This window comes from Chenopodium album, chromosome 9 (genome assembly GCF_948465745.1).
Source record: "Chenopodium album chromosome 9, dcCheAlbu1.1, whole genome shotgun sequence".
Taxonomy (NCBI): Eukaryota; Viridiplantae; Streptophyta; class Magnoliopsida; order Caryophyllales; family Amaranthaceae; genus Chenopodium; species Chenopodium album.
In genome coordinates this window covers 15,545,809-15,560,048 of record NC_137842.1, presented here as the reverse complement: position 1 = coordinate 15,560,048, position 14,240 = coordinate 15,545,809, and the positions used below count along the sequence as shown (strand labels likewise).

The window sequence follows — 14,240 nt, the reverse complement described above, 5'->3', positions numbered from 1 at the left end:
ATCCATATAGGTGCCAATAGTCCACAAGATTCAAGGTAAAAGGCATGTTCGTGGTAGTGATTGGCAAGCCAATTTTTGACAGACAAAGAAATGTGCTACATGATGGAAAGTATGGAATCTTTCCATTAGTTTATGAGACTACTGCAAAGAAAAAAAGCAAGAACAAAGAAGCTGGAACTGTGGAAATTAAGGCAACACAGAATGTAAACAAGGATGCAATCAGGGAAATGATTCTCAATAATGTGATTCCAGTAATCAAAAGTAAATGGCCACCTCATCTATTTAAGGACATTTGGATTTAGTGGGATAATGCCATACCTCATAAAATTCCTAAGGATGAGGAATTCATTCATGCATGCCAGTTAGAAGGGTTCAACGTTCTGTTCATTTATCAACCATCACAAACACCAGACTTGAATGTGCTAGATCTTGGATTGTTCAATGCAATACAATTCATACAGTACCAATCATTCCCTAAGATCTTAGGGGAACTCATTGACAAAGTCAAAAAGGCATATGGCACTTTTAATCTTGTACTAAACAAGTACAGTTGGATAACACTACAATGCTGCATGGAAGAAATAGTGAAGCATCTAGTTGGCAACAATTTCACCCCACCACACAAAGGGGAGAAAAGGCTGGAAAAGACTAGGCTTGCTACTAGAACAACTAGATTTGGAGAGGGTTGCGGTTCAATAAGCTGTTGAACATCTCAAAACTTTATTCATACCAACAAGGGAAGGAAATGAAGAAGATGAAGGGATGCAAGTTGATGCAGATTGAACGCATATGAGACACAAAGTGAAGTTGACAGACTGCCACATATAACCAATGAAGATCATGGAAACAAGTGGTGAAATACTAGGTAGTATTTATTGTTTTTGGTTTTACCACACTTTAAAAGTAATTGGTTATGTGTATTTTATTAAAATTGAGGCCATATGTTGTAAGGCAGTCTGAACAATATTCTTTTGAATATGTAAAAACTTTTGAACAACTTAATGATATGAAGTTGGTTTGTTTTATGTGCAACAACTGCTTACATTATGTCTGTGAGACACATACACACACATTTAAATTCATCAGAGGGTGTTGGTTTAAGACATGAATTGCATAAGTGGATCCCTTAACAACAACTTGCATATCAAGTTTGTTAGAGCAATTCCAACTTTTCAATTTCAAGTGTCAACTAAGTCCCTTCATCATTTGGATTTATTACACAATAGGAGACTCACACATTAAGAGACTCACACATACAGGGACTCATGAAGGGACTCAAACATTTAGGCAATGTAGACACCCATTTGTGTCTCCCCAAAACCAAACCCAGTGATGAGTACCTTTCACGTCGAATCATAATCGAATGAAGTGAAAGTGTGGAAAGTCTAGTGTTGCGGTTAGTTTTTAATTCTTTTCTTTCTCTTTGTTTTTGAAAACCTATTTTAAGAAAACAGCCAATCCAGTTTGGTTTGGTCCATGTCAAGGGTCCAATAATAGTGTAGTTGGATAGGGCTTGAAAATAGCTTTCCAATGATATATTATAAGCCCAATTCCAATGAATAATGAGGAAGTTATGGCTAAATTACCAAACTGGGCCCGGTTTGATATTTATGTGCGGCCCAATGATCTAGAGGAGGGCCTAATATTGATTTATCATTCCTGATGCAATTAGAATTGATTTTAGTCTTCTAGATTTTTCTAGAAGGTTCTTTTCATTCCTAATTTAATTAGCATTGATAAATTGACTTTGGTTGACTTTTTAGAGTTTTAATCAGAATAAAAGAAGTGTTTTTAAGGAAAATACGATTTTGCCCTTCTATACGGCTAAATTTTATCAAAATTAAGAAAATGCGTGAAATTGGTTTCTAGCGCATGACGACAGGATTAGCGCCTGACGCTAATGCTTGGCGTCTGGCGCTAGCCTTAGCGCCTGTGCCCGACACTAATGTCTGGCGTCTGGCGCTAAGTCGTTTTATTCTCTTCGAAACTCTGATTGGTTTTTCTATCCATCCGGCTGATTTTCTCTATAAATAGCCTCCTAAAACCTCCGTTTTCCATCATCAATTCTCATCAATTCTTATTCTTTCTAATTCTTTCTTCTCACCAACTCTCATCAAGAAATTCTTGATTCTCTCTCTCTTTCTAAGCCTAGCTTTTTACAAACACAATTCCTCATACATTAGCACTAGACACACCTAGCATAATTCGAAGTTGACTTCGCCCTAGACGTGAAAGGTTTGATTTCTGAGGATTTGGTCCCAAATCTAGTCTTAATTTTCTTTAATTCCTTATTTCAATTATTTAATTTAGGGCTTGTTTGGCATCAATTTTGGTTTTCAGTTTCCTGTTTTTTTGAAAACCAAAAACCAAAAACAGAAAACAAGAAAAAGGTTTTTCCACTTTTCTGTTGTCAGTTTTCAAAATTATCATAATTTTAATAAGTTTATATAATTTTTGATTCATTATGGGACACATATCTTATACTTTTAGAATACAAAAAACCAAAAAACAGAAAACCACAGTAATGCCAAACGAACCCTTAATTCTTTGATTTTATTATTTTCCTTGAAGTTACTAACACGTGTATTTTGTTATTAGGAAGAGATACGAGGCATCCAAGTAAGGCCCTGTTCTTTTGAGCTTCTAGGCAGAGCAGAACAGAGCAGAGCAGATTTCAGCAGAGCAGAGCCGAGCCGAGCAGATTTCATTATTATTATTATTATTATTATTATTATTATTATTATTATTATTATTATTATTATTATTATTATTATTACTACTACTACTACTACTACTACTTACTGCTACTGCTACTGCTAACTGCTACTTGCTACTGTTACTGCTGCTGCTACTGCTACTACTACTACTGCTGCTGCTGCTGCTGCTGCTGCTATTCCTCCTACTACTACTACTACTACTACTACCACTACCACTACGACTACTACTACTACTACTGCCACTGCCACTGCCACTGCCACTCCCACTACCACTACTACTACTACTACTAATATTATCGCATTATTATTATAATCATTAAATTTTTAAAGTTAAATATTATATTAATTATTATTATTATTATTAAATATTAATTAATTATTATTATTATTAATTAAATAATATTTAATAATAGTAATAATTAATACTGGAGCTGGAGCTGGTGGAGAGCTTACTCCTCGTACTGCGCAGTTCTATGATATGATGGGTGTCTCTCATCATCTGCGTCCTTCGGCGCCGTAGTTTATACCTGTGTTTTTTTTTATTTTGACTTGTATAGAACTTTGCCTAATTGACTCATCTATTAAACATATTTGTATATACATATTATTATCTATTTATTATGACTTTATTTATCTTGCATTTATTTTTCATTTTTATGTGCTTATTTTTGTGTGCGAAGAATTGTGATAATTAATAATTTTGCGCAAAAATTCCGTCATTTTTATTATTGATGGAGGGTATCCGACTTTCTCCCTCAAAAAAGAAAAAAAATGAAAAATAAAAATTGGACTTACAACAAACTTAAAATTAAGTCTGAATAAAATCCAAAAAAGGAAAAATAATTAATATATAAAATTAATTAAAAGGGTATAAAAAGGAATTAAATAATTGTAAAGCCATTGTTCAGGTTCGAATCAGCCAAAAACGCGGTTTTTGAGAAGCTCGCTGATAAGACACGTCAGCGCCACGTGGCGCCACGCGTTTTGCGTTGGCGCCAGGCGCTACTACTGGCGCTTGGCGCCAGACTCTGGCGTTTGGAGCTAGAGAGCGCTGACTCCGAATCCTTTCCGGATTGAAACTGTGTCGATGTTGTGTATAAATAGCCCCCTGGTCAGCCGATTTTCTTCATAATTTCAGCAAATTAAATATAGTCTTAGCTTTTGAAAAAATAATCATGTCTTTAATTACTAAGAGTTTTACCAACTTCACTCATGAATGGTGTCGGTCTTTAACTGCCAAAGAGAGAAAAGAATTAGACTTTTTTCATATGGGAGGTATCTATGGTGTCAAGGGGGTAGATCTTGATATAGACTTCATTCATACCGCCTTAGAATATTGGGATACGGATACTCATTGTTTTAGACTAGGGTGTGATGAAATTAGCCCTTTACTGGAAGAATTCGGTGCTATCTTAGACTTCTATGCATTAGATCTTGCAGTAATCCCTAGAATAAATGAATATTATTATAAAAATTTTGAGCGTTTCTTTAATTTAAGAGACAAAGATCTAACAAATATTGTAGATGGTAGCATAGTTAATTTGAAAGAATTTGCACGCCATTACTTTGATAGACCTTATTCTGAATCTTTTCAAGTTTATAGAAGAAGGGCTTTTCTCTTTTACATGCTTAACCTATATCTTCTCACTAGTGGTAGAACTAATGAAGGTCAAGCAATCATATCAACTGTTTTGGAGCAAATTGAATCTAGAAGAAATCCAATGCCATTAATCGTTGGAGAGACTATGTTTAGTCTTGACGAATTGAAGAGAAATCCAAAAGCACCTTTTCGGGGCTCTCCAATTTTATTACAGGTAGAAAAATAATATTTTTAATTACAGAAATCAAAAAAAAAAAATTTTGTACAGTAATATTAATTTTTTGCATTGAATTTTTTTGCAGATGTGGCTAATGGAGAGATTAGAATTAATTAGTCCTCTCGAAAATGTTGAAAAATATACTCCAAATTGCTTTGTGAGGAGAAAGAAACGCTTCTCTAAGATGGGGCGCCATGAATGGAAAAACGTCTTTGCCTCTTGCAACTTTGCTATCAAGTGGATCATCCCTTGGTGGAGAATAGATAAGATGGTTGGTGTCAACAAGCAACCTTTCTGTCGTCTTCCAAGCTTAACCAATATGACTTTTTATTATCCCTGTAGGGTGACAAGACAGTACGACCTACTTTAAACAATTCCTTCTGGGGATCTTCGTCGTCCCTATGAATTCCCTGTTTCTCAAGAAGTAGAAAAATTTGATGCATATTGGAGCGCTAGACCTTTATGGGAAGTGATTACCCAAAAGGTTCCTCCTTCCTTGCCCAATGATGTGAAGAGGTGACTTCTCAAGAAACCTTCAAAGGACATGAAGAAAAATCATAGTATAACTGATGTGAAGAGTCGTCTAGGTGACAAGATAATTCCGGTTAAGGAACACTTGGGTGAAAAGGCTGAATTCAAAACACCTACGATATGCCTGAGAAGAAGATCTCTACAAGGATAAAGGGAAAAGAAAAGCTGACACTTCAGAGAAGAAGGCTTGGGTAGAAAAGAAACATGGAGTCCTAGCTAAGGGAGAAACTATTTACTCCAAAATTGAATGTAGGTCCTCTAAAGGATGCCTACTAGCTAAAGCCATGGACGATGAAGAGGATGCAGATAAGAATTGGAAGAGAGCAAAGAAAGAGAAAAATGATTGAAGCATTTCTTAACTTTCAATTTATTAGACTTAGTTTTAAATTTAAAGTTAATTTGTTTTATTAAGCTTTATTTAAATTCCATCAATAATGTAATTTTTAGTTTATTTTATTAATGAAATTTCAACTTTTTTAATTAAATCATCTCCTTTAAATTTAATTTATTAAAGCAATGAAAACAGAAAATTTAATTTTCCAGAATTTTTTTTCGAGTACGGAAGTCGGAAATTTTCCGAAAAACACCGAAATATGCCAAGGTACTCCCAGAAGAGTGGCGTTGCTTCTTTACGACTGGCGCCGACTGCGGCCGTTTGGCGTCTGACGACAGACGCTGTTGTTTGGCGCTACTGTCATTGGCCGGCGACAGAGCTTTTTCTACGACGCCGATGTTTCGTCGAATTTCTGTCGAATTTCTTTTTATATCTGGGATGCGAGTTTTGCGAAAATTAAAGTGGCCGCACCCGTAAAGGGTTGCCTACGTATCCTTTCCTTAGGAATTAGGCCAAACGTAGCTCTCTTGAGTATCCTACTCAAGTAATTATGGGTAGTACTTTTTAAGTTGGTCAAGATTTGTCATGTTCGAGAACTCATTGCCATCCATATCAGTTAATTTTGCTACACCTTCTGATAGGATTGTTTTGACAATATAGGGTCCGGACCAATTAGGCCTAAATTTTCCCCTTGGATCCATAACATTTTTCCTTAATGCTATTAACACCAAGTCTCCTACTTTGATGTTCCTTGTCTTGACCTTCTTATTAAAATGTCTAACCATACGAGTTTGATAGCATTGAGTATGATGTAGAGCTTGTAGTCGCTTTTCATCAAGTAGAATTAGCTCTTCATATCTCGCCCTAGTCCATTCAACTTCATCGAGTTTACTTTTTAGTGTATTGCGTAGAGATTGTATCTCTAGCTGTACAGGTTGTACAACATCCATTCCATAAACCAAGGAAAATGACGTATTTCCTGTTGATGTGCGATAACCCCAAAGTGCGAAATGGAGTTTGTCAGGCCAATCCTTGTAATTTTCTGTCATTTTCTCGATGATAGTCTTTAGATTTTTATTAGCTGCTTCAACTGCTCCGTTTGCTTGAGGTCTATAAGGAGAAGAATGATGGTGTTGAATGCCATATTTTTGTAACAATTCTTCACACTCAGCTTGAAAGTGAGTTCCATTGTCACTTATCATTTCATGTGGGACTCCATATCGACAAATAATATTCTTTTCGATAAAGAGTGCTACATGTTTTGCAGTGAGTTTAGCATATGATTGTGCTTCGACCCACTTTGTGAAGTAATCGATTGCTACTAGGATGTATTCATGACCTCTGACGTGGGGTTGGAACTAGGTCGTTGGACTAATCATCCCTAAGCCAAACAAAATTTATAAACACTTAACTAACCTAAATACAAGTATAGAGGTAAGTCAAGGGTCGAACCCAAAGGAACGGTAATGTCTAAGTGCTTTCAATTATGTGCCTAAGCTAGGTCGAAGTCTAAGGATAAAAGGTGACACTAACAACTACTTAAACAAGAAACCGAACAAATAAAGTGCTAGGGATTTGGATTCACATATAATAACAATGAACAAAGCAAATTGGGATAGGAAGTTGACTAAGTCGAGTGATGCGATGGAAAACCTATCATGCAACCAAAAGAGCATATCAAGCTATTTTCCTAGAGGTCTAACTAGCGTCAACTACGATAAACTCTAGCTAGGAACGTCACAAGACACCTCAATCGTTAAATGCAAGCCACAAATCAATGGTCCGTATCAATGTGAACCTACAACGCAAGCTAGTATGAATAACTAGGGTGATCAAGCCTAAATCAAACACACACATGCGCATAATCAATCAACCAATTTAATCACATCATCAACTCCATCAATTATTCCCCAATTTACAACAATCCATCACATCATATAAGCTTCACCATCACCCTAGCAAGCAAACTTCTCTAGCAACATCATCAAATCAATAAACAACTATAGAAAACAAGAATCAACACTCAAAGAAGAACAATTACTCTAATCAAAGATCAAGATCAAAATCCAATCAAAACAAATCAAACAAACATGAATATTAAACAAAACAATAAATGAGATAGAGTTTAGAAATGCTCATTGATAATAGAGAAGTTCTCCAATACAATTGTCACCATTGAATCTTCAATCTCTCAATCACCATTGAAATTCCTCACTTTCTCTCTCTAAAATCTACTCCTAAAACTAGCCCTAAAACTAGAGAGAGAAGCTCTCAACTAAGCTAAGAATATGATCAAAATCTAATATGAAAAACTTATTCTAAACTTGCCCCAAAAATGGGGTTACAAAGATATTTATAGAGGCGCAAAAACACCAAAAATCGAGCAACAAATTCCCAGGGAGGCGCGCCCGCGCCACCCATTGGTGCGCCAGCGCCAAAGGGTGGTGCACCCGCTCCACCTTGTGGTGCGCCCGCACCCGAGCTCTGCGCGCCCGCGCTTCTATGGGTTTCTTAGAAATTCTCGCGGCTTCGTGCGTTCGCTAAGGTCGCACGACTATGATGATGATGAACACTAGGAGTGGCAGTAGCTAATGCTCTTGATTAGTGGGTACACCACTTCTTCATGGTAGCACGGCATGAGAGCGCAAGAGCTAAGACTTGGAATTTCCACTTCCTTGCATCTTGAGCTTTCCAATTGCCATAAGCTTGCTCCAAAAGCTTCATCCACCTTAGTAAATCACCAATATCAAGACCCAAACCTCTTACAATACCTACAACCACAGAAATAGATCAAATAAAGGAGAAAATACTAGAAAACCAACAAAATGCATAAAAGCTACAAAATAAGAGTGGAAAGGTAAAACTAAGCAACAAATCATAAAACTAAGCATTTATTGAGCAAGAAAGCTATGAAAAGAGGATGAAATCAACCTAAATGCTCATCAAATGGGTGCCATTTATGACACCCATCAACCTCCTGTTCCTAGAGGAGTAATTTTACCAATAATGCCAATTCCCCATATAGAGAATGGCCATGGTGAAGTGTAGGTGTAGAGTAGAGATGGAGGAATATGTTGTAAATTGGCGTAGATTTGGCATTTAGGGCATCTCTTCACATATTGATGACAATCCCTATTCATGGTAGTCCAGTAGTATCCTTCTCGCATTATCTTCTGGACTAGCATTTTGCCATTAACATGGGTTCCACAAATGCCTTCGTGGACTATCCTCACAGCTCTTTGAGCATCCTTTTTCCCTACACGTAAGAGAGCTCGACCCTTAGGTAGCCTTTTATGTAACTCGTTGTCTATGAGGATGTATTGGGAAGCCAAAAGTCTTAATGCTCGTTTTGCTCTTTTCTCAGCATGAGGAGGGTATTCTCCTTTGGTGACATAGTTAAGTATATCTGTGTACCACGATTCTTCTTCTTCTTCTTCTTCTTCTTCATATTGGATCACTTCATCATCTTCTATAGCTTGAATATAAGCCTGTTTGTGCCTTTTCTCTATAGTTAGAGGCATTTGCTCGATTTCCGTAGGAATCCTAACCATTGAGGCTAGTCTTGCCAAGGCATCGACAAATTGATTTTCCTCTCTAGGTAGATATGTGTATTCTACCTTTTCTAACTAATTGGTGAGAGTTTCCAAATAAGTTTGGTAAGGGGCTAGACTTTTGCTCCTTACTTTCCATCTTTTAGAAATCTGGTTGATGATCAATGAAGAGTCCCCGAATATTCGTAATTTCTTCACTCCCAATGCCAAAGTTGTTTCAAGGCCTACCACGCATGCTTCGTGTTCAACAGCGTTGTTGGTAACGTCGAAATCTAGTTTTATGGAGATTGGAACGTGCTCTTCCTTAGGTGATACTAATAATACTCCAACGCCACATCCCTTTTGGTTTGAGGCTTCATCGAAGTATAAGGTCCAAGTATCATCTTCTGTGACCATCGATTCTTCGTCTGGAAATTCATTGTCGTGTATTGGCGTTGAATCTTCTATTGGAAAATATGCTAAGAAATCTGAGACCACAGATCCTTTGATAGTTGTAGACACCCATTTGTGTCTCCCCAAAACCAAACCCAGTGATGAGTACCTTTGACGTCGAATCATGATCGAATGAAACGAAAGTGTGGAAAGGTCTAGTGTTGCGGAAAGTTTTATTTCTTTTCCTTTCTCTTCTCTCTGTTTTTGAAAACTTTATTTTAAGAAAACAGCCAATCCAGTTTGGTTGGTCCATGATAAGGGTCCAATAGTGGTGTAGTTGGATAGGGCTTGCAAAGACCTTTCCAACGATATATTATAAGCCCAATTCCGATGAATATTGAGGAAGTTATGGCCAATTTACTAAACTGGGCCCGGTTTGAGTTTTAAGTACGGCCCAATGATCTAGGGGAGGGCCTAATATGATTTATCATTCCTAATGTAATTAGGAATGGTTTTGGTCTTCTAGAACATTCTAGAAGGTCTTATCATTCTTAATTCAATTAGGATTCTTTAGAGTTTTAATTAGATCAAATAGCATTTTCGACTGAAATTATATTATTTTATCTTCCAGTACGGTAAAATTATCATAGTTTCGAAAACGTGTTAAAAGCCGGTTTGGCGTCCAACCCCAGGCCTTGGCGCCTGGAACCAGGATTGGCGCCAGACGCCAGCCATTGGCGCCTGGCGCTAGCCACTGGTCCTGGCGCCAATGAGCCAGGGCTGGCGCCAAGTTGTTTCTGTGATCTTCAGACTCTGTTTTGATAAATTATCTTTTTTGACCGATTTTCTTTATAAATATCGTATCAAAAACTCCGTTTTCATTCATCTACAATCAACAATCACCAATTATCTCCAATCACCGATTATCAGTTTTCTACAATCTACGATCAATAATCATCAACATTCTCCAATTCTCTTTATTCATCATCTTTCTTTCATCAATTCTCAATTCTTAATCTTTTGGCATTCTTTCTTTCTTGCTTTTTCATACAAAATTTCGCATTCACAAGATCTTGAAGCACCTAGCCATATTCGAAGTTGCCTTCGCCCTAGACGTGAAAGGTTTAATTTCTGAGGGTTTGGTCCCAAATCTCTCTTTCAATTATTTAATTTAATTGTTTTGATTATTATTTTCCTTGAAGTTACTAACGTGTGTATTTTGTAATTAGAAAGAGGTACGAGGCATCCAAGTAAGTACTTTAATTGATTAATTGATATTATGATGTAGATATCATGTCTATATTGTTATTATGATATTCCTAGTATCATGTCTAGGTTAATTTTAATATCAAATATGATTGCTATGATGCTTCCTATGTTCTTCCTAATATTAATTCATGTTAGTATCATGTTAGGGCTAAAGATTTGATTTTTATTGCTTAGTGACATGCTAGGGTTTGTTATTAATCTTGTTAGTATCATGCCTAGGATCTTGCCGTGCTTTAACATGATTATGATGATTATGATTATGATTAGTAATATTATTATTAATGATGTTGATTATTTATTATGTTGCTTGATATATATTATATATTGTTATTGCTTGATCACCTTTATTGCATGTTAAAGGGAATTGGTATTTGCAATCACGCTTAATAAGATAATTAATAATCTTGTTAGGTTAATTGTGATTATAATTCAAGTGATCGCCAATAATAGATTTATTTGTGCATTAATGTTCAACCAACATAGATTAAACAGGTTTAGGGTTAATCCTATTGATTGTATGTTAGTCAGAAAGCGCACATGAATACGAGCAGAATAAAGTAGAGGCCTATTATTAGGGCAGGTTTAATCTCTTTTAGGTTGGATTTGTACCATCATCCCCGAACCCTTATTTGGTTCATGACCTTATGGAGTTGACGATCTCTTGGATCGTTAAGGGGTGTAACCTTCACCTCGTGAACGGTTTACAAGTTCCTTAAAAAACTTGTTGGCGACTCTTTTGCTCTATCTTCTTCCCTTTTGGACGCCACCGTACTTTAGTGTATGATCATAGTGGGGTTCAAGCTAGTGGGATTTTAAAGGCTTGAAATTATTCCCTACAGTTTTTGGCGACTCCACTGGGGAGGATTTCTATTTTAATTCCTGAATTTGTTTCGGCAATGATTTAGAATGAGTGGATGAGACTCGAAAAGTTCTAAGTATTTCATGTGCGTAATTTTGATTAACATTATTGTCATATGCATAAAAAGGTTCTCATTGGAAAGACCATCCGTAATGAGTAAAAAACATAGGATTTTACACGTAGGAAATTTGAGAAATGTCTTTCACAACTAGGACTGAAATAACACCGCGCGAAACTGGATGATTTTATTGAGCACAGAAAGCTGCTGAGGCATGTGGGAAGTAGCGTCAGGGGCCAGAGCTTGGCGCCATACTTTTTGCCGTAGCGCCAGACGCCAGTATTGGCGCCAGGCGCTACAGTTAAAAGTTGGCGCCAGTCTCTGTTTGCTGGCGCCAATTTCCCCCAATACCGAGCCAGAAATATGCGTTCTAATTTCGACCGGTTTTTCGTATTGTTTGCTCGATCCTACTTCCTGATTGAATTTTTTCTCATTTTTCTGAAACCCATATGTGTTCTACATATGGACATAACCCTCTGGGAATTCATGCTCTATCTACCCGATTGAACGCTCCTGGCAACAAAGGGTACATCTGAGATGTTGAATTCACCAAACCATGGAAGCGAGTTTTTTCTAAAAACTTGCGGTGTTCTATCCACACGCGTTAACCCTTCACGGTTAGGCTTCTACGCGGTGCATCTGAACAATTAACCATGGACCCTGTTTGACTAAACCATATCCCGAACTTTAGAGAACTAGAGCCATGGTTAGGTTGCGAACTCATTGCATCATATTGTGCCTACTTGACTAATTGTGCATTATTTGTTGTGCATATATTTTCTATGCTCCTCCTAACCGTTTGTTGATTTGTGTCGAGATTATAATTAATGACTTAAAGAACTTTGCCTAATTAATTAATTAATTGATTTGAGTCAATAAAGTTTTTTCTTCTTTTAATTGGAATCGACCTAGTACGACTTTAGGCATACCCAAGTTGACTAATAATATCGAAAACAGTCCCAGACCGAGGCTCCAATGTTGGTGCCAAAATTTGGGCTGTAGCGCCACTGTATGGTGCGTAGCGCCAGACATTTACTAAAAAGTCTGGCGCCAACCACCATATTGTGACGCCAGTCCTGTCGCTTGGCCGACAGTTTGGATTATTTGTCGAGTCATCACCTAATGTTTAATTATTCAGTTTCCTGTTTAATTCGGTTAATTCTGCTTAATTGAGTCAATATCCGAGTTTAGGCACTAAGTCCCATGGTTTTACACAAGAGTCCAAACATGTCACTTACACTCAATACACACACTATTACACATGTCTTGACCATGATTAAGGGAGTCTTATGTGCACGCGTTGTTTTTCGTCATTTTTGTAGGGGGGGTAAGTCGGATATTAATCCTACAATAAATAATAGTACTTAAGTTCCCTAAACACATGTACATTATTGCTCCCTAAAAATATACCTTTTTTTTTTTCTTCTATTTAAATAAAAGCCATAAAGTCAAACTGATTCGAGTCAAGTAATTAAAACGCAAATTGGCTTAATCTACAGCGCGTGGTCAAGAAAGGAAGGACGATTAATCAAAGATAACCTCTTCGTACAAGTCCAACTTTTCGACAAACCTATAGCCCGCAAGAGGAAAGCAAGAGTTATAATGGCAACTCAGGAAGAAGTTAACGATCTCAAGAACCAATTGGCTACTGTAACTGAGACACTAAAGCTTCTCGCACTTAAGATCGAGGATCCCGCGAAGCAACAACAGATGGACCTCATGCAAGAAAGCCTAAGCAAGTTGTCCAGTGACTACAAGTTTCAAGAACTCACATCCCAAGGGGTCTCGCTGGATAAGGATCTTCTTCCGCAGAAGTTCAGTGCCAACGACATCCCAAAGTTTAGGGCAATCGACAATCCCTACTTCCATCTAAGGGCATTTGAAACAATAATGAGTATCAAGGGTATCGATAAGAAAATTTTCCCTTCTCTGTTCTCGCTATCTCTCAAGACCGTTTTCCAACAATGGTTCTTTTCTCTTGAAAAAGAAAAGACCTCTACCTGGGAATCCATAGCAAACGCTTTCGTTGATAGGTACAAGTGCAACGTTCAAGTCGAAACTGACCATAGAGAACTTGAAATTCTCAAGCAGAAGGAGAATGAAGGCTTCACATCTTTATTTAACAAGTGGAGAGAAACCTCAGCTAAAATGATTGAGGTACCAAGTGAAAAAGAGTCCGTGAGATTGTTCATTAAAAATCTCCAAGAAAAATATTCAAAACATCTTAAATATCAAAATAATCTTCATACCTTTAAGGCTGTTTATGATATTGGGATTAATATTGAAGATGACTTAGCTAAATCAAAAGCTGCCAACAATAACTCCAACAGTGGCTGGAAAGGAAAGAAGAACGACAATCCTTCTTCTTCCAAAACCGCCCACTCAAATAATGTTAGCACCTTTAATCTAGGAGAAGTCCTTGCCATGAACAACCAAGGACAAAAGAAACTGTTTAGGAGAAACTTCACTCCTATTGGCATGAGTTATGACACCGCATTTGATCGGCTAAATGCAAAAGGTCTTATAACTCCCATTGGACCATTTGGAGATCCACCAGTCGAGAAAAGGTCGCCTAATTGGAACCCCAATGCACATTGCAAGTATCATCAAGGTAGGGGCCATTCTACCAAAAGCTGTTGGAAACTTAAGGAAGCTATCCAAGACTTGATTGACAGTAATAAACTGCCGTTGCCTCCTGCCAGTAAGAAACCGAGTATTGATAATGCACCTCT

At 37.2% G+C, this 14,240-nt stretch overlaps 1 protein-coding gene across 1 annotated transcript; it reads left to right on the top strand.

The window, feature by feature from the left end:
- Positions 1–44: 44 nt before the first annotated feature.
- LOC145557475 (uncharacterized) lies at positions 45–707 on the top strand. The gene is made up of 2 exons (XM_081618654.1): positions 45–251; positions 303–707. Exons 1-2 carry the CDS (start codon positions 45–47, stop codon positions 705–707), a joined length of 612 nt encoding a protein of 203 aa, XP_081474780.1.
- The last annotated feature ends 13,533 nt before the right edge of the window (positions 708–14,240 follow it).

Bases quoted from the DNA above. Each gene is read 5' to 3' on its own strand.
- LOC145557475 (XM_081618654.1), top strand. From the start codon at position 45: ATGTTCGTGGTAGTGATTGGCAAGCCAATTTTTGACAGACAAAGAAAT. The intron at 252-302 runs GTAATCAAAAGT...ATTTGGATTTAG, and splicing joins TTCTCAATAATGTGATTCCA to TGGGATAATGCCATACCTCA.